This window comes from Cynocephalus volans, chromosome 10 (genome assembly GCF_027409185.1).
Source record: "Cynocephalus volans isolate mCynVol1 chromosome 10, mCynVol1.pri, whole genome shotgun sequence".
Lineage (NCBI taxonomy): Eukaryota > Metazoa > Chordata > Mammalia > Dermoptera > Cynocephalidae > Cynocephalus > Cynocephalus volans.
Genome location: NC_084469.1, coordinates 94,267,928 through 94,295,454, shown reverse-complemented (window position 1 = coordinate 94,295,454; position 27,527 = coordinate 94,267,928). Strand labels below are relative to the sequence as shown.

At 54.4% G+C, this 27,527-nt stretch overlaps 2 protein-coding genes across 4 annotated transcripts in view; both read right to left on the bottom strand.

Annotated features, from left to right (window-relative positions):
• The window catches only part of MOB3A (MOB kinase activator 3A), a 28,731-nt gene extending 20,558 nt beyond the window's left edge, over positions 1–8,173 (bottom strand). Inside the window, exon 1 of one of the 2 annotated variants that reach the window (XM_063110619.1) lies at positions 8,017–8,173. The gene's annotated coding sequence lies outside the window, so the exon portion shown is untranslated. Of the gene's footprint in view, positions 1–265; positions 345–8,016 lie in introns of those variants that run through there. The other variant, XM_063110620.1, reaches the window with a different exon arrangement.
• A 4,066-nt stretch (positions 8,174–12,239) lies between these two features.
• The window catches only part of AP3D1 (adaptor related protein complex 3 subunit delta 1), a 46,063-nt gene continuing 30,775 nt past the window's right edge, over positions 12,240–27,527 (bottom strand). For both annotated transcript variants that reach the window (XM_063110471.1, XM_063110470.1), the window contains exons 14-31: positions 27,026–27,257; positions 26,123–26,268; positions 25,586–25,727; positions 24,791–24,862; positions 23,827–23,902; positions 23,532–23,734; positions 22,971–23,044; positions 22,502–22,676; positions 21,821–21,892; positions 21,291–21,401; positions 20,692–20,829; positions 20,438–20,485; positions 19,773–19,962; positions 19,422–19,510; positions 19,215–19,300; positions 18,443–18,564; positions 18,067–18,146; positions 12,240–13,455 (exon numbers count right to left, since the gene is read on the bottom strand). In XM_063110471.1, coding sequence (XP_062966541.1) covers positions 13,360–13,455; positions 18,067–18,146; positions 18,443–18,564; positions 19,215–19,300; positions 19,422–19,510; positions 19,773–19,962; positions 20,438–20,485; positions 20,692–20,829; positions 21,291–21,401; positions 21,821–21,892; positions 22,502–22,676; positions 22,971–23,044; positions 23,532–23,734; positions 23,827–23,902; positions 24,791–24,862; positions 25,586–25,727; positions 26,123–26,268; positions 27,026–27,257 — 2,152 coding nt within the window. In that variant the 3' untranslated portion in view covers positions 12,240–13,359. The remainder of the gene's footprint in view (positions 13,456–18,066; positions 18,147–18,442; positions 18,565–19,214; positions 19,301–19,421; positions 19,511–19,772; positions 19,963–20,437; positions 20,486–20,691; positions 20,830–21,290; positions 21,402–21,820; positions 21,893–22,501; positions 22,677–22,970; positions 23,045–23,531; positions 23,735–23,826; positions 23,903–24,790; positions 24,863–25,585; positions 25,728–26,122; positions 26,269–27,025; positions 27,258–27,527) is intronic.

Sequence of the window (27,527 nt, the reverse complement as noted above, 5' to 3'; positions counted from 1 at the left end):
AACATGGGACTGGGTGGTGGAAGGGGTTTGCAAAGTTCCTGCTCACGTTTCTATCTCCTCTCAGAAAGGGGAAGAAATTATTTTCTGAAAAACTGCCCAAATGGGCAGAGTTCACGTTAAAAGCAGTTTTCTATCAGAAACACAAACAGGTTCCACGACTGAGGGGCGATCGGCTGCAGGAAAGTGCCTTTTCCTACAGAAAGGGAGGCCAGGCCGGGCCCCCAGGGGACGACCTCCCCCGCTGCTGCCCCCCAGTCCCGGTTACCGTTTCCAGGAATGCCTTCTCTCTGCTCCTTCTAGAACCTTTCCGAGGTCTGCACGGGGAAGAAGCGTTGGGATGAGTGTTTCAGACGTGAAGACTGACCTTCTCCTGGCTTGCCCTGTTCCTCCCACCGACGAGATGTGAGTGGCTCTTGGAGACTTCTAGAGGGACAAGTGGTGAGATGACAAATGCCCCTGCCCTGACACACACACCCTTTTTCTTTTTTTTTTTCTGAAAACAAAACACAACACAGTTCCTCTAAGCAACCAACTGGCATGACCCCTCCCTGGCCGAGGTGCGGTAGCTCACGGCCCACAGTCACCCACTTCCTTCTGGAGGCTTCTACATCCTGTCACTGCTGTGGGGGTCGCTGCCCCGGAGCTTGAGAGGAGCCAGAGACAAGCCCCGAGTTCAGAGGCCGGTTCCATGTGTTCCAGATCAGTGCTGAACACTGGCTCCCGGCCGGGCAGCTCTGATATTTGGCTGGAAGATGCACACAGCTCAGAATCTGTCCTGTTAAAAAAGGTGGTGGTGCCCCAGAGCTGTCTTCCATAATCTAAATGTTTATTTTAAAATACTGCAGCTGCTCCTAGTGCTGGAAGGTCCCTCGGACCTGCAGAACACACAGGGGGATGGCTGTGGCCTCCTGAGTCACCGACGTGTGTGTTCTGCTGTTTCGTGCCCCGTCTTTGTTACTGAGTGAAGTTCTACAACTTCTGCTGTACTGAGGCGGCCGGGCAGGAGGTGAGGTTGTCAAGGGCAGTCCAGGCCAGGTGCTGTCAAGAGGTGAGCATGTTTTTCTAACCCTCCTGGTAATCTTGTCTTTTTTTTTTCAGATTAAGATAATTCACATATTGCAAATTTCAACCTTTGACAGTAAGCTATTCAATGGTTTTAGTAAAACCAGAGCTGTGCAACCATCTCACCATCTCATTCCAGAACATTCTCATCACCATAAAAAGGAACCCCATCCCATCAGCAGTCACTCCCCAATTCCCCTGTTGGAGGTTGAACTGTGTCCCCCCAAAAGATACGATTGAGTCCTAAGCCCTGGCACCTGTGACTGGGACTGGGACCTCACTTGGAGAAAGGGTCTTTGCAGATGTAATTAGTTAAGATGAAGTTGTACTGGAGCACGGAGGGCCCTACATCCAGGGACTGGTGTCCTCACAGATGAAGGAGATTTGGACACAGACACACAGGGAGATGGTCACGTGACGATGGAGGCGGAGATTGGGGCAGTGTGGCCACAAGCCAAGGACTGCTGGCCTTCCTGAGAGGCGGGAAGCATCCTCTCCTGGAGCCTTTGGGAGCTCAGCAGATGAGGAGGTGAACGTGGCATTTGAACTCGGGTCTCCCTACTTCTAACATCTCTACTCTACCAAGACAAGGAAAGAGAAGTGTGGGCAGACAGACCGAGCGATTATTCTACAGCTCCTGAAGGAACTCTGGATCTGTCTCCCTTTGCCTCAGTTTACCACAGGGTAAGGTCATGTCACCTGAGGGACAGTCACAGAGAAATGCGAAAGCCATCTTAGATGCCCATGGTGCCTGTTAAGGGCGTCCTGCCTCTTCCTTCAGAGGTTTCAAAAGACACCACCGGAGATTTAACTGCGCAGGAGGATGACAAGGGTGATAAAGAGGAAGACACAGAAAGAAGACCCCCAACTCCCACCCAAACATGGCCCGGCGCTGCTCGCCATGGGAGTTTCCTTTCAATGTCAGGACCCATGGGGCTGGACTTGACTTTACTGCTCTGGGAGCCAGGCTGCACAACCAGGGCCCTGCTGTGCCCCAGGTCCAGCTATAAAGAGCTCTTGGCTACAGCCATGGGTCTTGTCGGGGCAATTCTGCCCCCCAGGGGACATCTGGTCATATCTGGGGACATTTGTGGTTGTCATGACTGGGGGGTGCTCCTGGCACAGAATGGGTGGAGGCTGGGGACGCTGCTCGGCACCGTCAGTGCCCAGGATGCCCACCACAGAGAAGAGTCTGACCCCAAATGTACATAGGGCCAGGTGGAGATCCTGCCCCATGCCCCGCACGGGAAGTAGATAAGGGTTTCTCAGTGCCCGCCGGGCTGCGCGTGGTGAGTGCAGCCTGACATTAAACATAGCAACGATAAAAACATGTGTCATGTCTTAACATAGCTTTTAAACAAAAAGTCAAAATATAAGCTCTGCATCCAAATCAAGAAGACATGAGAGGAAAAAAACCACAACTTGTGGGGGACAAAAGAGAGAGAGATCCAAGTGAGATTAACCCCTGCACAGTAAGTAACTGAATGACCGGTTACTGCCATGCGGGTCCCGGGGAGACCTGGGAGCACACCGCTTCCTACAAAGTCATCCCCAAACCCACTGGGCTAGAGAGAAAACCCTTAAACTTGAGCAAAAACCTCTCAATCCTTGTGTAATCAAAGATGACACATCCACATGGTCTTAAAAAGAACAAGGCACAGGCCCCAACGAGGAAGGACTTGCAACATCTGCTACGTCAAAAAATTAGTTGCAGTGCGGTACAAACATCAGGACTTTTTTAGTTTAAAAAAACATTCGTGAAGTGTTACACCCGTGTAAAAACAACGATGGGGGAATGTTTTCCCTGGAAGTGAGGTTAAGCGTGAGAGTCCCTTCCTATATAGTACATAGATCCATCCCCTTGGATCTTTATGATCGACATACATTTCATTTTCCTGGTCTGGGCATATAGGAAAAAAATAGAATCTTGATATAATACAAAGGAAAAGGGAAGGGGCCGGGTGTGGCAGCCGGAAGGCACCGTGTGACAGTCCCAAGAACATGGAAGGCACTCTTCCCTGGAGGGGTCAGGCACACACCAGCATGGCAGCCACCAAACCGTGTGTTGCCGGAATCTTCTCTGGGACTAGGAGCTGCAGAAGAGAAGGTTCCCTTCCCAGAATTGGATTTCTGCCGTCGGATTCGCCTTTTCCGGTTAAGCCATCTGAACCTGTACATTCCAGGAAAACAGGAACAGAGCTCACCCGCTGGGGAATGCCTGAAACTTCCCCAAGGACAAACCCAAGTTCCCAGTCAGCGACACGGGGAATTTTTCTGAAACTTCCATCTTATGCGGCACTTAAGATGGGAGATGATTGATGGCCTGACTGACCATGCAAAGAATGTGGTGGCCTAGGACGTTTTTCCACATGAAGCTGACCACATTCCTCTCGTTCAGAATATCAAGCGTTTAAAAAGCTCAGGAACTAAACTAGCGCTTTTGCAAACTTCTTGCATTTGCTGAGCAAGAAAGAGAGGTGAATTTAGAATTCAGTGTGTCATTGTCACTTTGGGGCACCCGGTATGCAAACACCGTGGTAGACTTTGCAAGACAGGAGGACACGACGACACAGTTCCTTCCTTCAGGGAGATTTATTTATTTTTGGCGGCTGGCTGGTACAGGGATCCGAACCCTGGACCTTGGTGTTATCCGCACCATGCTCTAACCACTGAGCTAACCAGCTAGCCCTACAAGGAGGTTTAAGTGAAAAAGTATATAAGCCATGAAAAGACAGGGAGGAAACTTAAACACGTATTAAGTTTAAAAACCCAATCTGGAAAAGCTACACACTGTATATGATTCCAACTCTATGACATCCTGAAAAAGGCAAACTACAGAGGCAGTAAAACATCAGTGATCATCAGGGGTGAAGAGGCGGCACACATGGGACTTTATGGCAGTGAAGCTCTTCTGTATGATACCGTAATGGTGGACACAGGGCATTAAATGTTTGGCCAAACCCATAAAACATACAACACCCAGAGTGAACCCTAATGTGGATGGATGATGGACTCTGGCAGAGAATGATGTGTCCGTGTAGGCCGGTGAATCATGACTGCAGCAAATGCCCCACTCTGTGCATGTGTGGAGGTGGGGGGTGTATGGGGAATTTCTGCATCTTCCCCTCGGTGTCGCTGTGAAACCACAGCTGCTCTAAAAAGCAATGTCTATTTAAAAATTAGAGCAAATATTCATTCATTACTATACACCAAGCATCTGGCTTATTCACGCACTTAAGAGATAACTGGGTTGGCGGTGGCTCAGCTGGTTAAGAGCATGGTCTTATAACACCAAGGTCAAGGTGCTCGGATCCCTGGACAGGCCAGCTGTTTTTTAAAAATAAATAAATAAAGCCACAGAAGCAGAAAACGACACACCTCATGAAAACCGGGGCCCGACACCTATTTGCTGAGAAAATAAATGCTGTGGAAAGCACTAGAAATACGACAGGGGCTGCATACATACATTGTTTCCAATTTTCCAGGAGCCACATCAAAAAGTAAAAAGAAAAAAAAAAAACCAAACACGTAAAATCAATATTAATTACATATTCTATCGAATCCAATAGAGCCAAAATATCATTTCAACACCTAAGGCATGTGGAAAATACGGCGGAGCTACTGCCGTCCCGGGATCGGGTGTGTGTGTTAAACTCAGCACGCGTCCCAGTTGGACCGGCCACATTTCAAGGGCTCGACAGTCACAGGTGTCCTGAAGAGCTCAGCGCTACAGGGAAAAAATGAACCTGCAGGAAAGAAGCCGGATGGGACACAGTGGAGCAGGGTTTGGGTTAGGGACGGTGCCAGGAGGAAAAAGGCACCCACCCCCGCCAACGCTGGCTCTGGGCACAGGGAGCCCAGAGGTGGGGGCAGTGGCAGGGACGCAGGGGACTTTCCCTTTCTCTGGTGTCACTCTGTAATCAGTAGATGCGTGCAGTGAGTCTAGTAACAGATCCCCGTCAGGTGGGGGTTAAAAAACCGGACTCCTGGTTTGGTATCAGCGTGAGTTTGCCTCATAGAATGAGTTTGGGAGAGTGGCCTGGGTTTCAATTTTTCGGAATAGTTTGTAGAGAACTGGTCTCGATTTCTCTTTGAAGGTTTGGTAGAACTCTGCAGCGAAGCCACTCGGTCCTGGGCTTTTCTTTGTTGGGAAACTGCTGATGACAGCTTCAATCTCTGATTGTTATTGGTCTGTTCAGATTTTCTACGTCTTCTTGGCTCAGTTTGGGGAGCTTGTGTGTGTCCAGAAATTTATCCATTTCCTCCAGATTTTCAAATTTGTTGGCGTATATTTGTTTATAGTGGTTTCTAATGATTCCTTGTATTTCTGAGGTATCGGTTGTAATATCACCTTTTTCATTTCTCATTTTTATTTGTGTCCTCTCTCCTTTTTTTAGTTAGCCTTGCTAATGGCTTGTCAATTTTATTTCCCTTCTCAAAAAACCCACTTTTTGTTTCATTGATCTTTTGTATCATTTTTTGGGTTTCTATTTCATTTAGTTCTGCTCTGATCTTAATGATTTCTTTCCATCTACTAACTTTGAGTTTGGATTGTTCTTGTTTCTCTAGCTCTTTAAGGTGAAGCTGTTTACTTGCCATCTTTCCATTCTTCTAAAACAAGCATTTAATGGGATAAATTTCCCCCTTAGAACTGCTTTTGCAGTATCCCACAGGTTTTGGTATGATGTGTCATTATTTTCATTAGTTTCAATACATTTTTTGATTTCCTGTTTAATTTCTTCTTGGATCCATATGTCATTAAGAAGAGTGTTGTTTAATTTCCATGTGTTTGTATAGTTTCCAGATGTTACACATATATTAAGATTTACAAACATTACAAGTACAGCTGGATGAATTTTTAACCTATGCGCACGACAGGGAACCACCAGTCACATCAAGACTGACATTTGCATCCACCCTGAAGCTCTCCTGAGTCCTTTCCCAGTGGATGCTCTACCTTCCAGGGGTCATTACTGATTTCTGACTTGGTCACCACCGATCACCTGTTCTTGAAATTCATATAAATAGAAATCATATGGTATGCACTCTTTTGCAACTGAAGTCTCGTGCTCAATGTAACATTGTTTTAAAAAGTCAGTACTTTGTGGCCGGCCCGTGGCTCACTCGGGAGAGTGTGGTGCTGATAACACCAAGGCCACGGGTTCGGATCCCACGTAGGGATGGCCGGCCCATGGCTCACTGGGTGAGCGTGGTGCTGACAACACCACGTCAAGGGTTAAGATCCCCTTACTGGTCATCTTTAAAAAAAAAAAAAAAAAAAAAAAAAAGTCAGTACTTTGTTCTTTATACCGCTAAGTGATATTGCATTTTATGAATATATCCCAGTTTTTTAAGCCATTCTTCTAGACATGTGGGGTGTTTCCAGTTTGGAGCTATTATGAACAGAGTGGCCATGAACATTATTGCTCCAATCTTTTTGTGTATATATGGACTCGTTTACTTTAAATATTTACTTAGAAGTGGAATTTCAGAGTCATTGCATAAGCATATGTTTAATTTTATTAGAAACTGCTAAACAGTTTTCCAAACTTTCCACCAGCAATGTGTGAGAGCTCTGTTTGATCGACATTTGCATCAATGCTCGGTAGTATGAATCTTTTTGGTTTTAGCCATTCTGCTGGGTTTGTAGCATTATTTCATTTTGCATTCAATTGCATTTTCCTGATGACTTGTGATGCGGAGCTCTTCTTCATATATTTATTGGTTATTTGCATATTTTCTTTAGTAAAACATCTGTTCACATTTTTTTCTCCCATTACTACTTGGACTGTTTTTCTTTTTCTTATTAATTTGCAATAATTCTTTATACAGTCTAGATTAAAGTGCTTTATATGTAAAATGTAAAAAACCAAAAAAACAAAAAGCAAACCTGGTTCCTGGGGCTGGTTGGTTAGCTCAGTTGGCTAGAGCGCAGCATTACAACACCAAGGTCACAGGTTCAGATGCCCCAAAACAAATAAAAAACAACAAAAACCAAAAACTCAGTTCCCGGAAGCTCACAGAGCTGGGGCCCTCCCTGCCCAGCCCACTCACCAGTCCCTCCCTTCTCAGGCCCAGGCGACAGTAAGGTCAGAGGAATCTCCCCACCTACTTACTGCTGCCCCAGATGCCACCTCCCCAAATCTCTCTAAAACAAACAAGCCAACAAGTGAATGTCACCTTTCCTACACTAGAGGAAGAGTTGGCCTGAAAAGGCAGCGAATCCACAGAACAGAAGAGGAAACTGAGTTTTATCCCTCAGGTCAAAAGCCAGATGACCATAAACACGCAGGGAAACGATCACTCCGTCCTTACGACATGCCTGGGGGGAGGTCTCCCGGTGGCACCCCAGCTCCTGCTCTGGACAATGGGCCACCGAGCCCCTGCACGAGTGCGGGGAGGGGGAGACGGCCGGCAGGGGCTGACACCCCTGGGCCGCTGCAAAAGTAGTAAGTCCTAGACCAGAAGACGCAGGTGGGCACGGGGGTACGACGCACACACAAAGTCTGTCACCTCTCGCTCATGTAAACCTGTCCCCAACTGTGCCAGCAGTAGGACAGACCGGAGGCCTCAGCCCCAGATCACGAGCGGCTCTGCAGGGTGGCCCTGGGCACGTCTCCTCTCCCTCTCCTGTCACTTCTGATAAAACACGTGGTCACTGCACAGCTTTCCCGCCTCCGGGCAGCAGGAAGGGCGCTCAGAGGCGTCTCCCAGGCCCCGTCACCCGTTCAGGGGTGCGGGACCGGCCGCGTCGAAGGGTTCGGGGGGACCCGGGATCCTGCGGGATGTGGATCCAAACCAGGAGGCTGGGGGTCTGCAGAAGGCTGCTGAGCGGGCCAGGGGCTCACCGCAGATGGACATTTGTCACCACGACGGCAGCGAGGGCCGCCCGCGTTCATCCCTCCCGAGGGAGGCGGCCGCCCCGCCGCCCGCCTTCGCGTCCCCAGCACACACCTGCCGCCTCACGCCCGCGGCCGCTCCTCTGGGCCGCGCCGCCTCTGTCCTCTGGCCGCCCCGGTCTCGCTGCCGCCGCCGCCGCCGCGGAGGGACACGGTCCGCGGAAGGACACGCGACAGCCCAGCCCGGCCGCACCCGCGGAGCCGGACCTACTTCCCGTGGGGGACCCGGCCGGCGGGAGAGGCGGAAGCCTGCTCAGCGCGGAGTGGGCGGGGCTCGTGCCGTGGGGCGGGGCCTCCGCAGGGCCCGCCCCTGGAGGAGGAGCTCACGCCGGTCTCCGGCCCAAGCGAGGGGCGGGTCGTGGGCGGGGCCTGGGTGGAGCCGGCCCCGTCATTTGTCCGTCGAGTGAGGGCGGAGCCTCTGCTGGGGGTGGGGGGGGCGCGGTCAGTCGGGGCGCGACGGAGGGCGCGGCGCGGGGGCGCCGTTGGTTGGTGAGCGGAAGCGGAGGGGACCAGCCGTGGCCCTGCTGCTGTGCGTGGGCAGGATGGCGGCGCTGGCCCGCGGCTGCCTGCACTGGTGCGGCAACATCTCGGAGAAGTTCTTCTACCGCCACCACGTGTACCTCAAGTCCTGGGGGATGGGCGACAGCCCCGCGTCGGGGGCGCCGTTCACCGGCTGGAGCGAGGACACGAGGAAGGAGCTGCACCTGGCCATCCCCGCGGAGATCAGTGAGTGCCACAGCCCGGCCCGGGGTCGGCCCCGACCGCCCGGCGAGACGGGAGAAGCTGAACCACGTGGCGGCCGCCGGGTACCAGAGGATGGATCGGCTGTACCAGGGGAAGATGTACTTCCCGGGTAAGGGCGGGAAACTGAGGCAGGGCCGGCCCGACCTCCGTCCCCCGTCCCTCGCCCGAGCCTGACCTTCCTCCTCCTGCCTGCCCCCAGCAGGGTATTTCCCTAGCCAGCTGCTAACCATCTTTCGTAAGCAGGTGCTTGTCATCCAGGTGCCGTCATTGCAAGTGAGCAGATGCGGGCTCTCGGGCCAGGGGTGCTGCCCAGGGCCTCAGGACCGAGTGCTACGAGACCATCTCAGAGTCCCCACAGGGCTTGAACTCCTGCCATGCTGGGGGCCCCGCACCCAGGCGTGGTTGAGGCCGGAGAGACGGCACAGGACAGAAAGGGGGAGCATGGCAGCTCCCCAGGGAAGGGCCCTTCTCACCAGTGGTCCCCCGCCCCGCGCGGGCAGGATAGATACCACTACCTCCCTAGGGCCTCCCCAACTGGTACCCTGGAGGCCCTGGGAGTGTTGCAACTGTCCCTGCCCCCGCGTTTACTCCGTTCCATACTGGGAGCCACCTTGGGAACCCCTTCCCTCTGGGTCACAGGTACACGGCCCTGAGCCTGTGTCAGACTTTGGGAGGTGGGCAGGGCTGGGGACGTGGTCAGCACGCGCTGCCATCCTGTCCTCCCACAAGCCACATCGACTGTGAGCGTCACTGTGGTAAGTGGGCCTCCCACCGGCCAGCCAAGGGGCACGTGGCAGCCCTTCTCCGCAGGTTGCAGGCATCTTCCAGTACGACGCCATCTCCTGCAACAATTGCACAGACTCTCACATCATCTGCTCTGGCTACAACCGTGAGCAGGCTCAGGGGCTGGCCCAGGCTCTTCTTGGCGGGGTGAGGGGGGCTCCCCCTCCACCTTCTACTTGGCCATCATCTCCTGGGCCGGGTGGGATCTGGGGGTTGGGGGCGTGCTACCTCCAAGCTCCGTGTCCTACAGGACGTTGGCGAAGTGGGTGATAGCTGTGCTGTGCAGGGCCTTGTTTACTTGTGAGTTGGGGTCTTTGGGAGGCAGCAGCTTGCCACCTGGGATCAGGGAGGGGACATGGACCAAGGCCACTTGGCCCCCTGACCCCAAACCCCCTGTCGTTGTAGAAATAAGTGGCACAAGTAAGCCCCTCTTCTCAAACCCAACACAAGCTTTGCCACAGTGTGTGTGTGCACAAGAGTGCTCCTGGGGTATGTGTGGTGGCAGGGTCCCGCAGCTCCCAGCTCCTGGAGGGGCCACTAAGATGCAGGACCTGGCCCGTGTTCCGAGCAGGTGCAGGAGGCAGCCCCAGCCCCTGCCTCCCTCAAGCAGACCATCCTGGCTAAAGGGTCCCCAAAGTCTGGTCCTACCCTGAGTCGGTGGCAGAATGGTGGTCAGAGCCCGGGAGGGCTCCCCACGATGGCTGAGCGCCCCATGGAGGGCTCCCAAGCCTGGGGTCTAAGTGGGGCCCTGTCATGTCTGTCTTTCAAAGAGGACATCAAGATGAGTTAAGGCTGCCCTGGCCTGCCACAGGGAGGGGCGGGCAGAGGGAACGAGGAGAGGGTGCTGTGGGGTCCTCTGGGTCAGTGGGAGCGGACGGGGGCATGGCACCACGAGCAGCGCTGTCTCTGGCTGCTGCATCCACACCTGTGTGGTCGTTTCATGCATAAACTTTGCGCTGCTCCTGCTCCTCGCAGGACTGCAGAACCACCCCAGCCTTTTGAGTGACCCAGAGAGTGGCCTCTGAAGGCAGGTGCGCACCTAAAGCAGAAATCAAAGCCCCATGGCCAGTTTGCCACAGGCCTCCTCCCCCATCCCATTTGCAGCCACAGTCTGGAGAGTGCAGGGACGATGGTGGGTGCGGGGCCTCGGCCACACAGGACCGCCAGGTGTCCCGGTTGGGAAGAGGGGCCCAGGCCCCAGCAGAGGCCCACTGGGGAGAGGGCAGGGGAGGGCTGAGGAAGGCTGAGGGTGCCCTTGTCCCCCAACCAGGTAGTGCCAAGCTCCACAGTGTCTGGAGCCCCAGCACTTGGCCAACCTGACCTTGGAAAGTGCCTCCAAGTGTCTGGCCCAGCACTGACAGCCCTTGCCTGCCCCAGCATGTTGCCCTGGAGCAGGCTTGCTGCCACCTCCTGCTCCCCGACCCCCACCCACAGAGCAAAGCAGGCAAAGGTGGGAGCGAGGGGGAGGGGAGATGGGTACACAGCAGGGTCACAGAGCCATTTGCTGGAATGATTAAAGAGCCCTGATATTTCTCTTCAAAGAACAGTTCTTGTTGAGACATGAGAAGCCATCTGGGGGGCTTAGGGAGCTGGCAGGGGGCTTCTGGAGAGGTCAACTCCAACTAAGCAAGACAGGACCTGGCCTTGGGGCCACAACTGGGAGGCCCGGCTGATACGGTGCCACACTCACGGGGCCTCAGGGAGTGGGCCCAGGGACTCCCAAAGGTTCCCGTGCCCCACCAGGGACTGGTAGTCTCGTGGGAAGACAAGCTTCCTGGGTAAGTGGGTTTTTATGCAAAACGAGGTTGCAGTTTTGTGAAAGCCAGGACAGGAATCCAGAACCACAACTCTGTCCGTTGTCTGTCTGTGGCAATGACTGATGCAGACGGGGAAGGAGACACCGGGGCTGGTGTCGTCTGTGCAGCTGCTGTGGCCTGGGTCTGTGCGGTCTCCTTGCTGCCCGGAGTTGCCTGTGGCTCCTGTGCTCTGGCATGCAGGGGTGGCAGAACCCAGGTGACAGCCAACATGTTCACCAGAAAGCACTTCCGAGGGGATGCTGGGAATCGTGTTGAGAGCTGTCTGGCCGCTGACCTGGCCACCTGTCATGCCGGGTCCTCACTATCCCTGCCACTGACATCTAAGTGCTTCCTTCTGGGGCCTTCAAGGGACACCAGCCAGGGGCTGAGAAAGACATTAAGAATAATGGGGAAGAGGCTCCTCACGCATTTTTGCACCGATTTTGAAGAAGGGACGCTGTGTGGGGCAGGGGCACCCGTGCCGGAGCGGGGCCTGGGTCTGGGGTCTGGTCTGTCAGGGCTGCTCATCTCCCACTTACAGCCTCGCCAGCCGTGCAGATTCTTGCCCTCTGCTGCCCCGCGTGTCCTTCCTCGTGGTCCCTGGTCTCTGCAGGGCCAGCAAGGCCAGCAGAAACATGGCAGTGCACACGGAGGACCAGGCACTCTCCCCTAGGAAGGAGGGAACAGCAGGAGACACTCTGGCATGCACGTTTCATGGGGACTGCATGGGTGGAGGTCAGGGTTCCCTCAGCCGTCAGCACCCGCCCCGGGAGCTTGACTGGCACATCAGAGACTGTGGTGGCCTCCCGAGGGGACATGAGCTGCAGGCACATGAGGCGCAGTCTCCGGCAGCACCTGTGACCCCAAAGCAGCTCAGGCCGTCCAGAGCCCGGGGCCAGATACTGCTCCCTGCCGAGGGCACACACGGCCACGGGCAGGAGAACCCACATGTGAATGTCTGTTTTGCAACTTTATTGGATCATCTTGACACAAAATCATTACAGCAGAGTGATATGTCTCTCTCTTCTTTATACGGGAATGTCAATAGCAAATAAATTCTTATGTAACACATCATACAATTTCAAAATTCTAGAATCACTGCACAGGATTCTGTAATAGATTACTCTACATGCTAAAGTGACAGTTTTCATCAAAAGGGAGATTTAAACTGTCACAAAGGACCATGGTCATCTCAGGAAAATCCAGTCTCCTGCCCAAGCTGGCCAGCCACAGGGAACAGGCTGTGCCAGGGTCCCCCTTGTGCTGCCCAGCAGCTGCTCTGCCTGTGAGCGACTCTTCAGGTCCGCCCTGGGCCCTCCCGACAGCTATGGGTATGACGCAGACAAAGCCCTGTGGTGCGCACAGTGACTAGCAGGGGCACAGAACCCCACAACTCCAACAGTCCACCCTCAACAAACCCAATGAGATATACTTCCACTGAACAGGAAAAATGAAAACAAAAAGGTCCATCCCTGGCCCGTCAGTGGTTCTGACCACATCCTCCGCCCTATGTCCCTGGCCCTTTCTGCCGCAGCCTGGCCTGGGGACACTGGGGCTGGGCTGCCAGCCAGCCCACGGGCATGCAGGCAATGGACAGCAGCCTCATGACCGTTTCTCGCTGTGGGTTCTGGGGAGGGAGAACCTCGGTGACGGCAGCCCAGTCCTCACCTTCCGGCAGACGGCACCAGTCAGGACATCTGGGGACAGAAGCAGCCACAAGGGCTCTCCCAGAGGAGACGTGGGAAACACAGGGGCCACGGGAGCCCCGCCCTATGTGCTGGGCACCCCTCACCCTGATGGCCACCAGGTCCTGGCGGTCCTCCCGGATGGCAGTCCTGCTTGTGCCAGGGGCAGCCCCTGCTGCTGCATTCCCAGAGTCGACCCCTGCACAGAGCAGGGTGCAGAGCCAGGCTGGGGGGACCCCTTGCTGGTTTGGAGACAGGAACGGGGCTGCTTGCCGAAGAGAGTGAACAGAGTTGGAGTAAAAAATGATGATGAAACAAACCAATGCAACATGGACCTCTGTGTCTGTGCAGTGGACGAGGGTGGAGTTAGGGTGACGCTTGAGTGCGCCCTCAGCAGGTGGCCAGCGTGGCCCTCATCTCCTCCAGCAGGTTGGCCAGCAGCGTGGCTTCACTGCACTTCCCGTCCACCGAGACTGAGCTCTCGCCCTGAGAGAGAGGAGACAGATGTTTCTAAAAGCTGCACACACACCTGCCTCTTGAACTTCGCAAAATGCTTTCTTATCTGTCAGTGACCTGGTGATTGTTAGAAAATAAGACGGGAGGGCTTTGTGTGAGGTGGAGTGAGTACTGCACCTGCCGCTCTGGCAGCCACAGAGAAGCCACAGCCATGGGAGGACTGGGGACCAGAACTGGATTCCAAGAGCCCCACCACAGCTGGCAAGTTTGGCATTATCTGGCCTCCTGCCCTCCTGCCCCTGGGCTCAGATGCAGGTGCAGCTGTGGAAGAGGTCGACAGTGTGGGATAACAAAAGCCCCCGCCTTCTGTCCAGGGAGCCCCAGAGAGGAGGCCCTGTAGAGGAAAGTGCCCTGGAGAAGTGCTTCTGAAGTGCTGGGTTCAGCCTGTGCTGCACGCAGACCTCACCCCACAAGAGCACAGCAAACATGCTGAGTCAGATGGACCACCACCCAGTCCTGGACTGGCCATGGGGCACACACGAGAGGCAGCACTGAACAGCAACAGAGGCAGAAGTGGCCTGGGAAGCACGGTCCCCAGAACGCGTGGCTGGAAGCTAGGCACCACATTCTCCACAGGGCTCAGAACGTCCAGGATCCAGTCCAAAATTACTTGGCACGCAGGAACCAGGAAGATCTCAGCTTACATGGAAGAAACCATCCACAGACAGCACTGAGATGAGGCACAGGCTGAACTGAAATTACCCGACCAAAGCTTTAAAGGAGCGCTAGAAAATGCTCCAACAAACCACCACCAACACTGTTCAGGAGAAAACCAGAAAGTCTCAGCAAAGAAAAAGAAGAACCAAATGGAAATTTTGGACCTGAGAAATAAAATAACCAAAATAATAACTCACTGAATGGGCTCGACAGCAGAATGAAGTGGAGACAGAGAGAGCAAGTGAACTGGACAAATCTGAACAGGCCTCAGGGACTGAGGAACAACACAGAAGGTCTGAGATTCCTGTTGTCCAGATCCCAAAAGCAAAGGAGAAAAATGCAGGCCTAGAAGAGGATCTGAAGAATCACAGCTGTCCCACAGCCCCTAGGAGGGCTACACCATCGAAACCCAGAGAATGACAAGAGCTGGTGAGGACAGGAACGGGACGGAGCCTCCTGCGTGATGGGTAAGTGTGAGGTGACACGGCCGCTGTGCAGATAGCATGGTGCTTCCTCCGAAAGTTCAAAGCAGAATCACCACATAACCCAGCAATTCCGTTCCTTGGTATGCCCAAGAGAACTGAAAGCAGAGTCTTCAGGAGACACACACCATGTCCACGCAGCATTATGTACAGATGCCCAAAGGTGGAAGCCACCCAAGTGTCCACCACAGATGGACAGACAAACACAGCATGGTCCATCCACACACTGGACTATTACTCAGCCTTGAAAAGGAAGGGAATCCTGGCACGTGCCACAACGTGTGATCTCAGTGAAATAAATTGGTCACAGAAGGACCATGTGATTCTACTCACAGGAGGTCCCTAGAGTTGTCAGATCCACAGAGACAGAAAGTAGAATGAGGGGTGCCAAGAGCTGGGGAGGGGGACGGGAAGTGAGTGTTTAATGGGGACAGAGTTTCAGTTTGGGAAGATGATAAAGTTCTAGAGATGATGGTGGTGATGGCTGCACAGCAACGTGGATGTGCTTAATAGCACGGAATCGTGCACTTAAATATGGTTAAGATGTCAATTTTGTTATGTATGTTTTACCACAATAAAAAAATTAGAATAAAGAATAGATGAAAACTTCCCAAATTTTAGGAAAGACAGAAACAGAGATTCAAGAAGTTCAGCAAGTTTATAACACCAAGGTCCAGAGTTTGGTCCGTGTACTGGCCAGCTGTGTGTGCCCCCACCAAAAAAAATTCAGCAGACTCCAAAATAGTTAAACCCAAAGGAAATCATGCCTAGAAGACACATCATAAAGTACTGAAAACTAAAGACAAACAAAACCTTACAAACAGAGAAAGACAATTAATTCCCTATAAAAAGAACAGTGGTTTAGATAACTAGACTTCTCATCAGAAAGCGCAGGTGCAGAAAGGAAATGGCATGACACATTTAAAGTATGGACAGAAAAGAACTGCTGAGCCAGAATTCTATCTTTAGCACAAACAGCTTCGAGGAATGAAGGTGGAACAGGAATGATCAGATGAGGTAAAGTACGGGAACCAGGGGCTGGCAGACCTGCTGTGAAAGAATTGCTGAAGGAAGTTCTTCAGACAGAAGGGGAGTGACCTGGAAGACACTGGAACATGAAGAATGGACACAGAATGGAAATGGTAAACATTGGCAAATGAAAGAGACTGCTCTTCCCTTGAGGTCTTTAAAATTAGTTTTGACAGTGTGAAGCCAAAATGACAACCTGGTGTGATAGTGTTTCCCACAAACATAAACACAACACCCAGGACAACTGGTAAATAATAGGTCCCAACGGGTACTGAGGATGCTACGTTCCACTTGAAGTGGTAAAACTTTACCTCCAAGGAGACGACGAAAAGCTGAGTATGTATAGTGCAATCCATAGACACCTGTACTTACAAAATACAAAGACAGTGTGTTAAAGACACAGTAGATGCTTATGAACTGAATACTAAATGATGTTGACATAAGCCAAAAGTAGGCAGAAAAAGGAAAAAGAGGAACAAAAAACAGAAGAGACAACTGGAAAACAAAATAGTAGAAGAAAATCCATATGCTACCAGCAGTTACTTTAAATGTAAACAGTCTAAACACACCAATTAAAAGACAGAGACTGGAAGAATGGATAAGGAAGCATGGCACAAACTAGAAAGTCACTTTAAATATGACGAGGTGCTGGTGCATTAGCTCACTTGGGAGAGTGTGGTGCTGGTAAGGTCAAGCTCAGCTGCCAAATAAATAAATAAATAAAATAAATAGAACAATGAAGGCTACCAGTGAAGGATATACCATAGAAACATCAATTGAAGAAAGTTGCAGTAGCTATATTGGCAGCAGACAAAGCAGACTTCAGAGCAAAGGAAATTACCGGAGATGAAGAGGAACACTGCATATTGACAAGAGTCAGTATACCAAGAGGATATCAGAATTCTAGCTGTCTATACATCCAACAACAGGGCTTCAAAACCCATGAGGCAAAACCTGACAGAAATGAAAGGAAAAATAGACAAAGTGAAAACTGGTGACCTCAACACTCAAAAGAATCATTTGATAGGACATCAGCAAGGATCCTGAAGAATGGTACAAGGCCACCAACCAACTGGATCTAAGTGATAGTCATTCAACATCCCGCTTAACAAAAGCCGACCGGTGGGGCATTTACCAAGATTAACAATATCCTGCGTTAAACACAGACCTCGACAAGTGCAAAAGAAGTAAAATTCTAAGTAGGATGTTCTCTGACTACAGTAGAACCAAACTAGAAATCAATAATAAATAAATAAATAAATAGAACATACCACAATTTGTGGGATGCAGCTAAAGCAGGGCTCAGAGGGAAATTTATAGTATTAAATGCTTTTATTAGAAAACAAAGTTGTCTTGGAAAGGTCTATGCTTCCACCTTAAGAAACTCACAGAAGAGCAAAATAAACCCAAAGCAAGCAGAAAGAAGGAAAACAGGTAAGAGCAGAACGTAAAGAGAAAGATGAAAAACTTTCTGAAACTGAAAACAGAAAGATGATAAAGAAAATAAAACAAAAAATTGGTTCTTTGAAAAGAGCAATAAAACTGATAAACCTCTAGCCAGGATAACTAAGAAAAAAGAAAATATGCGAACTGCCAACATGATGACTGAACACAATCCCATGGACATTAAAAGGATAAGGGGGATCCTATAAACAAGTCTACACCTATAAATTCAGTAACTCAGAGAATAACTTAGACTAGTTCTTTGAAAAGCACAAACTACCAAAACTCACCCAGAATGAAATAGATAACCATTAAAGAAAGTGAATTTGTAGATTAAAAACTTCAGCAAAAGAAATCTCTAGTCCCAAATGGTTCGCCTGATGAATTCTAACAAACACGTTTTATGTCTAAGGAAGACATAACATTAATCACACACAATCTCTCCCAGAAGACAACCAAAGAGTAAACATTTCCCAACTCATTTTAGGAGGCCACTCTACCTGGATGACAAAACCAGACAGCCAATACAGAGAAAGAAAACTAAATATTCCCCACGAGCACAGACTCAAACACTCTTCACAAGACAGCCGCCAACTGAACTATGAAATATATTCAAAGAGAAGAGGACCCCACAAAACCTGGCTGAGAGAGGCCAGGGAGGAGGGCAAGAGGTCACTCTGGACACAGAGCAGCGGGAGGTAAGGTCACATACCTGGGGCCTCCGTGGCTGCATGTAAGTACATGGGGGTGGCCTAGTGCCCTGGAAGCCTTCCCACTGACGTGCCCAACCCACACCCATGCTGCTCCCTTTCAGTCTGGGGACAAGCAGAGCAGGAGGAGGAAGCCCTGTTTTGAGAGGGCAAATCTGGACTGCTAGGTATGGGGTGGCCCTGTCCCCTTCCCTGAGCCCTCACAGCCCTGGAGCTCAGCTCAGGCATCAGGCCATGCAGTGGACCTGGGGTGGGCTCACCTTCTTCACCAGCAGGCAGATGTGGTGGCCCTGGATGGAGCGGCTGTACATGGAAGCACAGGAATCCACTCGCTCCACAACTGCAACAGAACAGGAGGGTAAGGCCCCACTTCTTAGGGACACTGCGACAGCACACAGCAGTATGCCCTCAGCGATGGCTCCAAGAGACCCCTCAGGAGCAGGAAGAGGCCCTATTAGGTCCCGGGGGTCAGGGTCCCAGGCCCGATGGCATGGGGACGCCAGCGTGTGAGCCTCAGGTGCAAGGGCTGCAGGCCAAACTCCAGCAAGGGAAGGGCTGCTTTGCCAGGGCCGAGACACATGTGTGTAATGTGCACGTGAATACCGTGAAACGGAGCAGGTGTACCACACCCCTTACCAGAAAAATGGTGATGGAAACAGATCTTTGCCAGAAGGTTCTGGAAGGACATGGTAATGCCATCGACTTTGATTGAGCCCATGCTCAGGTCCCCAGACTCCAGCAGCTTGGCAAAGGCGTCGCTGTGGGGAGGACAGAGGACAGAGAGGTGATGCAGGCAGGGGCCAGGACCCTTGTGGTTCCCTGGCATCGACGCAGACAAAAGCCCACCCTTCCTCTGTGTGCCTGGGGCCCGGGAGGTCTCTGAGGGTCTTGTGAGATGCTACAGGCTGAACTGTGTTCCCTCCCAGCAAAAATTTGAAAATCCATATGCTGAAGTCTTACCCCCAGGGCCTTAGAATATAACTGTATTTGGAAAAAATAGCCTCTAAAGAGGTTGTTAAAATAAAATGAACTCATTAGAGTGACCCTAATCCAATATGACTGGTGTCCACATGAGGAGATTAGGACACAGACACAGAGGAATGCCCACAGAAGAACATGGGGAGAAGACGACGTCTACACACCAAGGAGGGAGGCCTCAGGAGGAGCCAGCCCTGCCAGCACCTTAGGTCTTGGCCATCCAAGTTCCAGAACCAGGGGCAGTAAAAGTCTATTGCAGAAGCTGCCCAGGCTGTGGTGTCCATCAGGGGGCCAGGCAGATTCAGACATGAGGCAGCCGCACCCCAGCAAGCTGGTGGCCTGACCCCGCCTCCATCCTTTCATGTATTAGGACCAGAGGTGCTCTGAGGTGACTGCCCAGAAAACCCCCGACCACAGGACAGCAGCGCACCTGTAGCATGGTGTGGTGATCAGGTACGAAGTGCAGCTGAAGTGCAGCCGGAAGTCCAGCTTCTCATGGGTGGCCCCTTCGTCATTCTGCAGAGGAGTGAAGGCAGCAGCTGGGCGGGGAGGTGGCCCAGCTCAGGGCACACCAATGCCCCACGGGGATGAGAGGAAGCACTCCCGGCCTGCAGGGCTGGCTCCCTGCGGTGCCTACCTTTGCAATGAAGGATAGGGTCCCCTTGAGCTTCTGGGCCATGATGATGCTCTGGACAGTGAACACAAACTGGGCTTCATTGGAGACACCTGGTAAGGGTGGGCAAGGTGGTAAGTGGCAGTCGAGCCAGCAGGGGAGGCCCCTGGTGTCCCCGCCAGGCCTGGGCCTGGTCCCACCACCATCTCACAGATCGCTGGGGCTGCGAGACTCAGGAAGGCCCAGGCCCTGCCCAAGTCCACATGCTCTTCAGAGAGCCATGGTCCACTCGGCCAAATGAAATCCAGACGACCTGGGAACCGCCAGCCTCCGTAAGTGGGACAGGCTGAAACAGGGACAGCAGGAGGGACTCACCTGGAGGCAGCTGGAAAGGCACGGGGACGCCGTCATGCACCGAGGAGCCCTCTGGCCGGGCCATCCTGGCGTTGAGCGAGTCGAGCACGGTGAGTTCCATGCTCTTCAGAAAGCTGCTGCTCTGGTTCTCCAGGATGATGGACACGGTGACCTGGCTGTCCTTCTGCAAGCTGCCCTGGATGTCATACGTCTGCACAAAGTAAGGCCCAGGGTCAACCGGGGGCACAGCAGAAGCCCCAGCAACTGGACCCAAGGGGGCATGAATTCATGGCTGGAACGAGGACCAACACCTTTCATTGTGGTTGGTGACTGCAAAAGCAACGGGTGTCCCCTGAGTGCAGAGAGGACCAAGCGTGCTACGCCCCCAACCCTTGCCTGAGAGCCACACTAAAGGCTGTTCATGGCCAGCCACTGCCTGCTTTTCTCTGTGGACATGCTGTGGCAACCTGCACATCGGCCACCTGGCCCACAGCGAGCAGGCCTCCACAGTCACACCAGCCAAAGTGTGGCTAGGCCCGCGCTGCTGCCTCAGGAATGTCTTCCAGGAACACAGGCCCTGAGCCATGTGACACCTGGGGCCTCTTGAGCTTTCCACACAATCCTCATGTCAGCAGGAAATGAACCTGTCCTGCCTCCTGCCCCCTCGGTCCTGCCCACACACTCACCATTTTAATGTAAGAATTTTCAGCGAGGAGGGAGTAGCTGGACATGGGCTGAGGAGAGAGAAGATGTGTCAGCTGTGGGGGACAAGGCCCATGGTGCCACCCAAGGCTCTGCATCTAAAGCCACAACTCCCAACACTGAGGAGCTGGGAAGATCCGAGAGCACAGCGCGCAGCCCAGGAGTGAGGGCGCGGAGGGGACTGTGCCGCCTGCAGGCAGGGGTGGGGACTCCGGGTCTGCTGGCTCCCCAGCCTCACCGGGAGCGGCTCCTCCTCCAGCGCGCCGTTCTGCACGGGGCCCGCCGCGCTCTCGGGCTGCTGCCGCTTCTTGGGCTTCTTCCTGTCTCTGGGCCGCTCCTCCTTCTTGTGCTTTTTCTTCTTATGCTTGGAGGGATTCTGCCACAGCAGGAGGGCCTGCAGTCAATTTCCAAACCTCCCCAGCGAGGGGCCCACGACAGGGCACTGCTGTGGCCCCCAGGAGCAAGTGCCCTGCGTTTTCTGCCCTTGGGGCCGACTGTATCAAGGTCACAGGGACACAAGCCAGGTGGGATGGCAGCATAATGCCACAAAAGCAGCTGACACCCTGAATGACACACTTGAGCCAACTGACCTTCACAACTTGAGAATCTTACCTCAATAAAGCTCTTACTAAAAAAGAAAACTGTAACGACAGTGACAAAATCTGACAGAAAGCGCGATCTGGGCTGCCCTGCCCAGGGGGATTCGGGCCACAGGAGCCCTGTCCCGTCACCACATGGATGGTGCTGCTCTGTGGCAGCAGGCAGAGGACCCCTCCTGCCAGTCTGGGGCCTCCCCTACCCATACCCTGCAGTGGGGACGCGCCTGCCATGACGCACCTTGTCCGGGCCTCGCTCACCAGCCTCTCCCTCCTCATCCTTTGGCTCCTCCCCTCTGGGTTCCTCACACTCGTCTTTAGGGACGACAGTGGTTTCCACACCCAGCTCATCCTGCAACAAGGCATTATAGGATGGTTAGGGCTGGAGGGGGCCCAGGGCTGCCCGCGGGATGTTCACAGCTCAGCAGCGAGGGCCCCTCCTCCATGCCACTCCAAACAGCTCCTGCAGCCAGGCTCAGCACTCAGCTCTCCCCAGCCCTAGGAAGGGACAGAGGGGCTCAGGGCAGCTCCCTTAGCCAGGCTTGTCCCTCGCTCCATTGAGAAGATGACGACACCCTCTAGGTGACAGAGGCCTGGCTGCCCCCACCCCATCCCACATGTCTCATCAGGATATGGGAAGGTAGCTCCGGCCCCGGACAAGCGCTTCGTCCCGAAGCATGGAGAGATGCTGAACAGGAAGTTCAAGAGGTCTGAGCATGACCTTTCAGGACACACTGGGACCAGCACACAAGCTGCCTGCCAGGCTCTTACCGAGGAAGGGACTGGGACAGGGGCAGCGGCAGGTGGTGGGGTGGTAGACAGCCAGAAATCTAAGTCCTCGCCCTGAAACCACAAGAAAACAGGCTTTTGGAAAAGACAGTGGGCCGGGACCCCAGGAAGAGGGTCACAGGAACAGCAAGGCCAAGGGTGGCTGGTCTCACAATGGCTGGGCTGCCAGGACCCTCCTGCTGGCCACCCCAGGTGGCCCACCCACCCTCGTGGCCCCAGGACACAGGACTAACTAGCTCTGCAGAACCTCTGAGGCCAGGCGCTGGTGACAGTGCTATGTGCCACAGGCTACCAGCTCTGGCTGCTGCTGCTTGAAGAACAATCGCGGACCCGCATGCAGACCTGTGCTGCTCCCAGTGGTCAAAAAGCCAGCAACAGCGAACACAGCGGCTGTGCAGGACCGACACGGAGTGCACAGGCTGGCTGGAAAGCCCTGCTGCTAAGCAGCAAAGCAGCAGGGCCCCGCGGGCTGTCCCTCTGATCCACACATTTTCCTTCCCCTAACTTGGGTGCAGGGATGGCTTCGTCTCCACCCAGTCCCCCGCTCCAGTCTGCCCCGTCCTGCAGCCCTCGGCCTGCACCCCCTTCTCCACTGTGCCCGACTCAGGCTCCCACGACATTGGGGTGAGGGAAGGAAAGTCCAGAACCCGAGCCCCGGGATACCTCCTTCTTCTCTGCCTGCTTCCCTTTCTCTTTCGCTTTCTCCTTGTGTTTCTTCTCCTTCTTAGGTTTCTTCCTCTTTTTCTCTACTACGGGAACGTCCTCTTTCTCGGGGGATTTGGAGGTCTCGGCGTTTCTGTGTTTCTGGACGGGAAGCTTCTCGCTGTCAGCTAAGGGCCTCAGGAGGGGACAGGAGGAGAGTGGGGTCACCAGGCTAGCAGCTGGCCTCGCCACCCAGGTCTGCGCAGCACCCTGTGTCTTCCCGCCCAGGTCATGGGGCGTGGGACCTGCTCCTCCAAACGTCCCCCTCCCCTGCGCCCTGGGGCTGGAGCCCTCAGAGCCTGCCTGAGGGTCTCAGGAGGAACGCTGCTTGGGGAAAGCCCCTGCAGGGAGGCCCGCCTGTCTGTGGTGGCCACAGGGTAGCATGGCCCACCCACGTGTCCCCTAAACATCCACCCGGCTCGAAACTTACTTATCCAGGTCGATGTCCAAGGCCCTGTAGGGGTCGTTGGGGTCTTTGTCATCCTCATCACTGGGCAGAGCATTCTAAGGGGGTGGAGAGGAACTCAGTGCCCAGTTCAACCAGCAACTGCAGAACCCCCAGGGGCCTGGCAGAGCCCCTCCCCATCTAGAATGTCTGAAACAGTGGAACTGTCAGAAACAACCACACCCGTGGGGTCCTGACGCACACAGAACATCATTCAGCATCCACACACGCAGGGTCACAGTGACAAGTGGACATGTGTCCCCCTTGAGGCGAGAGGGGCGGCTGGCCTTGCAGGGCGAGTCCGTGGCAGGTGGAGCCACCTCCACGCCAGGCAGACAAGCCTCCTGCCTCTCGCTCTCTCCAGACCAGGAGTGGGGTCAGCCACCAGGAAAACAGTGACCAGAAGAGACTCAAATGTGTGTGCCCCATCCCCCGCAGAAGGGGACCCACAAATAACCGTTTCATCCAGGGCCAGACCCCTCCCACTGAGGACCAAAGAAGTGACACCCCAGCTCCAAGGAGGCCGCGACCGTGTGGGGGGCGGACCTCAGGCATCTCCTCAGTGACGATGTCCACCCGCTGGGCGGGGGCGATGTCCTCGTCGCTCTCTGTGGGCAGTGAGCTGTGGCGGTGGTGCCGGCCCCGCCTCGCCTTCTCCTTCTTCTTCTTCCGCCTCTGGTCCTTCTCCAGCCTCTGCTGGTGCCTACGTTCCTCCTCTAGCTTCACGTACTGCTCAGACATGGGCATCCCTGCAGGCGGGCAGGCAGGCACTCAGCCCCAGGACCACGGCTCACGCGGCCATGCAGCGGGGCTCGGCCACTTGCACGCCAGCAGCACTTGCCTGGGACTTTCAGAGGCACCGAGAGGTCAATCTGCACCACAGGTATGTGCTCCACGCCCGGCATGTCCTGGTACCGCTGCGAAGGCAACATCAAGGCGTTATTGGCTCGTGAGGCCAGGTTATTGTCTCATGAACGATGAGCCTGGGGATGCAGGTGCCCTGCCCAGTGTGATAAGGGCATCTGCAGCAGCAAGGGGCCTCCCCAGAGACACTGGGACTGTGGGGCATGGGTGAAACTCATCTCTGGTACATGTCTTAAAGACCACGGGAAATTATGTCATTTGAGCAAAACATCATGAGTCTGTCACAGAGGGCAAAGCACGTTTTTATCAGTTTTATCTGATTCCTTATTTTCTCTCCAAACTGAAAAGTAACGTCAGCCTACCCCCACCAGCACAGTGGGAGTCAAAGCCAGACAGTGCTGCCAAAGAGTGGAGACATCGGGGCCCTTGTGCTGGAAGAAGACCCCATGTGACCCCATTTCTGCTTCTAGATCCAGCCACAAGCACGGAAGCACCGAGGCCCCGGGGCAGGGAGAGCATGAGTGCTGAGCAGGCACTGCCTGTGTGTGACCGGGAGGCTCTTGATGGGCAGCCGGAGCAGGGCACACCAGTGGCACTGGGCACCACCCCGAGATCTAGAATGTGCTGTCCCCAGACCCAACCCCATGTGCACCCCTTCCCCTTCAAGAGGCACCAACCCCCCCGTCAGCTGGGCGTGGACACGTGCACTGCGTAACGAGGATGAGCATCTCCTTCCAGCTCCTCCTCGCTGCAGCATCTGGACCTTTGTGCTGCTGTGCGGCAGCTACTGCCTCAGCCACGTGGACCCACCCCACGGGTGTACCCAAGCACTGCTGGTGGCTGAGGGCACTGGCCCCTGGGCACCTGTCTGGAAGGGGTGCCTGGGGACAGGGGAGGCAGATGATCACTGTCCCGTCCGGGTGTGCAGGGACAGGCCTCACCTTCTGTGGGGATGGAGAGCTCTTGATGTAGAATGGGTTGTTGGCCTGCTCCTGCTTCCGCGCCTCTCGACGCTGTGGGGGACAGGGCTGGACATGAGCACGTAGGACACCGGACAGGAATGCCTAGGGGAACAAGCCACCTCCAACGGCTCCCTGAACACCCTGGGTGAGGAAGCTGGATCTCTGATTTTTACTGTCAGCCTTTTACTTCCAGGGAAACTGAGGCTCAAAGTTGGAAAGAGCATGTGTTGGGAAAAAGGAACTATTACTAGTCCTGGAAGTGGAGACAGCCTCGACCTCCACTTCAGGGATCAGGGCTCAGAGAGGCTGGGTGACCTGCCTAAGGGTGCCCAGCTCCTGAGGGCAGAGCAGCACAAAGCTCAGCACCCAGATCCATCCCCTCCATGTACCTGCCACTGCGGGGTCCAGGACAGGAGGGACTTGTGAGAGGATCTGCTCCTCTCCCCTTCTGGAGAGCAGGATGCAGAGAGAGGTCACTAACTTCAGAAAGGAGCCCAACACAGGGAACTAGGGATGGGGCAGTTTTCCAGCTCTGGAGACAGGGCCCCCGTGCAGATCAGGCTATGGCGGTTCTCTTGGGGGAGGATATGGGACTGGAGAAGCCACTGAACGTTTCCATGAAATTCAACCCTAACATCAGGTATCTGCTTGGCGCTCCTGGGCGGACAGCGGGACGCAAACCCCTGATCCTGCGGGCTCAGGTGAAAGGAGCCAGTGCCTAAGGCGGGGTGCCTGACTTGGGGATGCCCTAGGACGCAGAGGAGCGGTGCTCACCCGGGCCAGCTCCTCTTCGTCGGCCTCAGGCGGCCGGGGCCGGGCCTGCCTCTGCTCCTCAGCATGGAACATAGCCGTGGGCTTCTCATCCTCTGACTCGCTGTCCGAGGGCGGCTCATTGATCCAGGCATCCAGGTCCAGGCTGCGTCAGACGGACGGTCACACTGTAGCACCAGCCACCCTGCCAGCCAAGCACTGCACCACGATGACAGCAGGGGTCTACCCAAGTGGGGTCACCAAATGCTGTCACCCACACAGGACCCATGAGCTGGGGCATCACTGTCCCCACAGAGACAAGACACAGATGGGGATGCTGTGGCTGATCAGGCAGAGCCTCGAGGCTCAAGGGTGGGAGCAGACCCCAGGGAGCAGCGCTGGGCACAAGTTTGGCCCCACAGAACCAGCCAGTGCTGGGGTCTGTCCACATGAGCGGCCCACCCAGCCTGGGGCTGCTGCTCTCCCCCTCCTGACACCAGGGGACCACATCAGTTGGTGTGGCCACAATGCCCTGCCCTGTCCCCGCTCCCTGGTCCTTACCCTACAGGGACTGGAACCTTTTTCTGCGCCTTGGGAGCCACTGGGTTTAGCTCTCCTGCAAAGAGGGCGCTCACTTCCTCTGCAACAGGCACATCTTTGGCCTGCAGCTTCTGGATGTGCTTGACCAGCTGCAGGATGCAAGACGCCTGGAGAAGAGGGTGGGGAGTCAGATGCACGTGCCCTGCAGGCCACTCGGCCACCGCCAGGGGTATGCGGACAGCCTGGCCCCAAGGGACAGTGGCTCATGGCTACTCCCTGTCAGAGCCAATAGGCTCAACAAAAGGCCCCTTGCAGTGGAGAGACCCAGCCTCCATAGCCATCTTCTTCACCAGGAGGCAGTGGAAAGAGACAAGTCACGCACAATGGGGGCCACAGAGGGGACTGTGCTCCACATGTGAGAACACTCCACAAGGGGGAATTTGCCCTGAGACAAGTGGCACCATGTCCACAGGGGTTGCTGCCCACTGCTTGGCTCTGCACAGCCAGACTAATGCCCACGTGCAGCAGGGCCCAGGTCGGGCCTCACGCAAACCTCTGGGGCTCATTGGTCTCCTTGGTCATTGGTCTCCATTGGGGCCAACATCACATACCTAACGTCCCCTGCAGAAGTCCAGGATCCAGCAGGCACTGCCTGGCACTAGCGCGTGGCCTGGTTCTCTGAGAACCCATGTCACCGCAGGGCATCAGGAGGAGCTACAGCCATCTGCCATAATCCCTGGGCCACCCAAGTCCTAATGACTGATCCCCAAGCCCCAGCTGGCATGAAGCCATGACAAGAGGATCACACCAGTTCCACTGCTGGGAAATAGAAAACTGCAAGGTAGCTGAGAGCTCCTTCAGAGGCTCAACGCCATGGAGCTGGGGCCACAGTACGGGCCGTGTGCACCACACGCCTGGCCTTACCCGTTCTTGCACCTCCAGGTCCGCGCTCTGCACAAACTGGGGCAGCCGGTCGACCATGAGCTGGGTGACCTCTTGGGCTGCCTCGGTCTCCGTAGCCTGCTCCTTCTGCTGCAGGATGGACGCGTACAGCTTGACCACGTTCTGCACATACACAGCCTGGATGTGGCCGGGCAGCGTGGTGACTTTGGGCCGCAGCATGGCCTCAAGGGTGTGCTGAGGTTCCTGTAGATGCCTGGGGGACAAGCGGCAGGTGAAGCCTGTGGATGCCGGCCCCAGAAGATACTTATCCCAGCTCCCAGCAGGTGAGAAGCTGAGAAAAGGGGGCCAGGCTATTCACAGGAGGGGTGACCCTGGGGCTCTCCCATGTCCTGAGCAGGCACCAAGGGCTGAGAGATGGAATATAAGGGAACCAGGAACTGTAAATGGCCTATAACATGGAAACGCAAAGATAAGAAACTCACAGAGCAGCCGAATGAGAAAAAAAAAAAAAAAAATAGGAGAG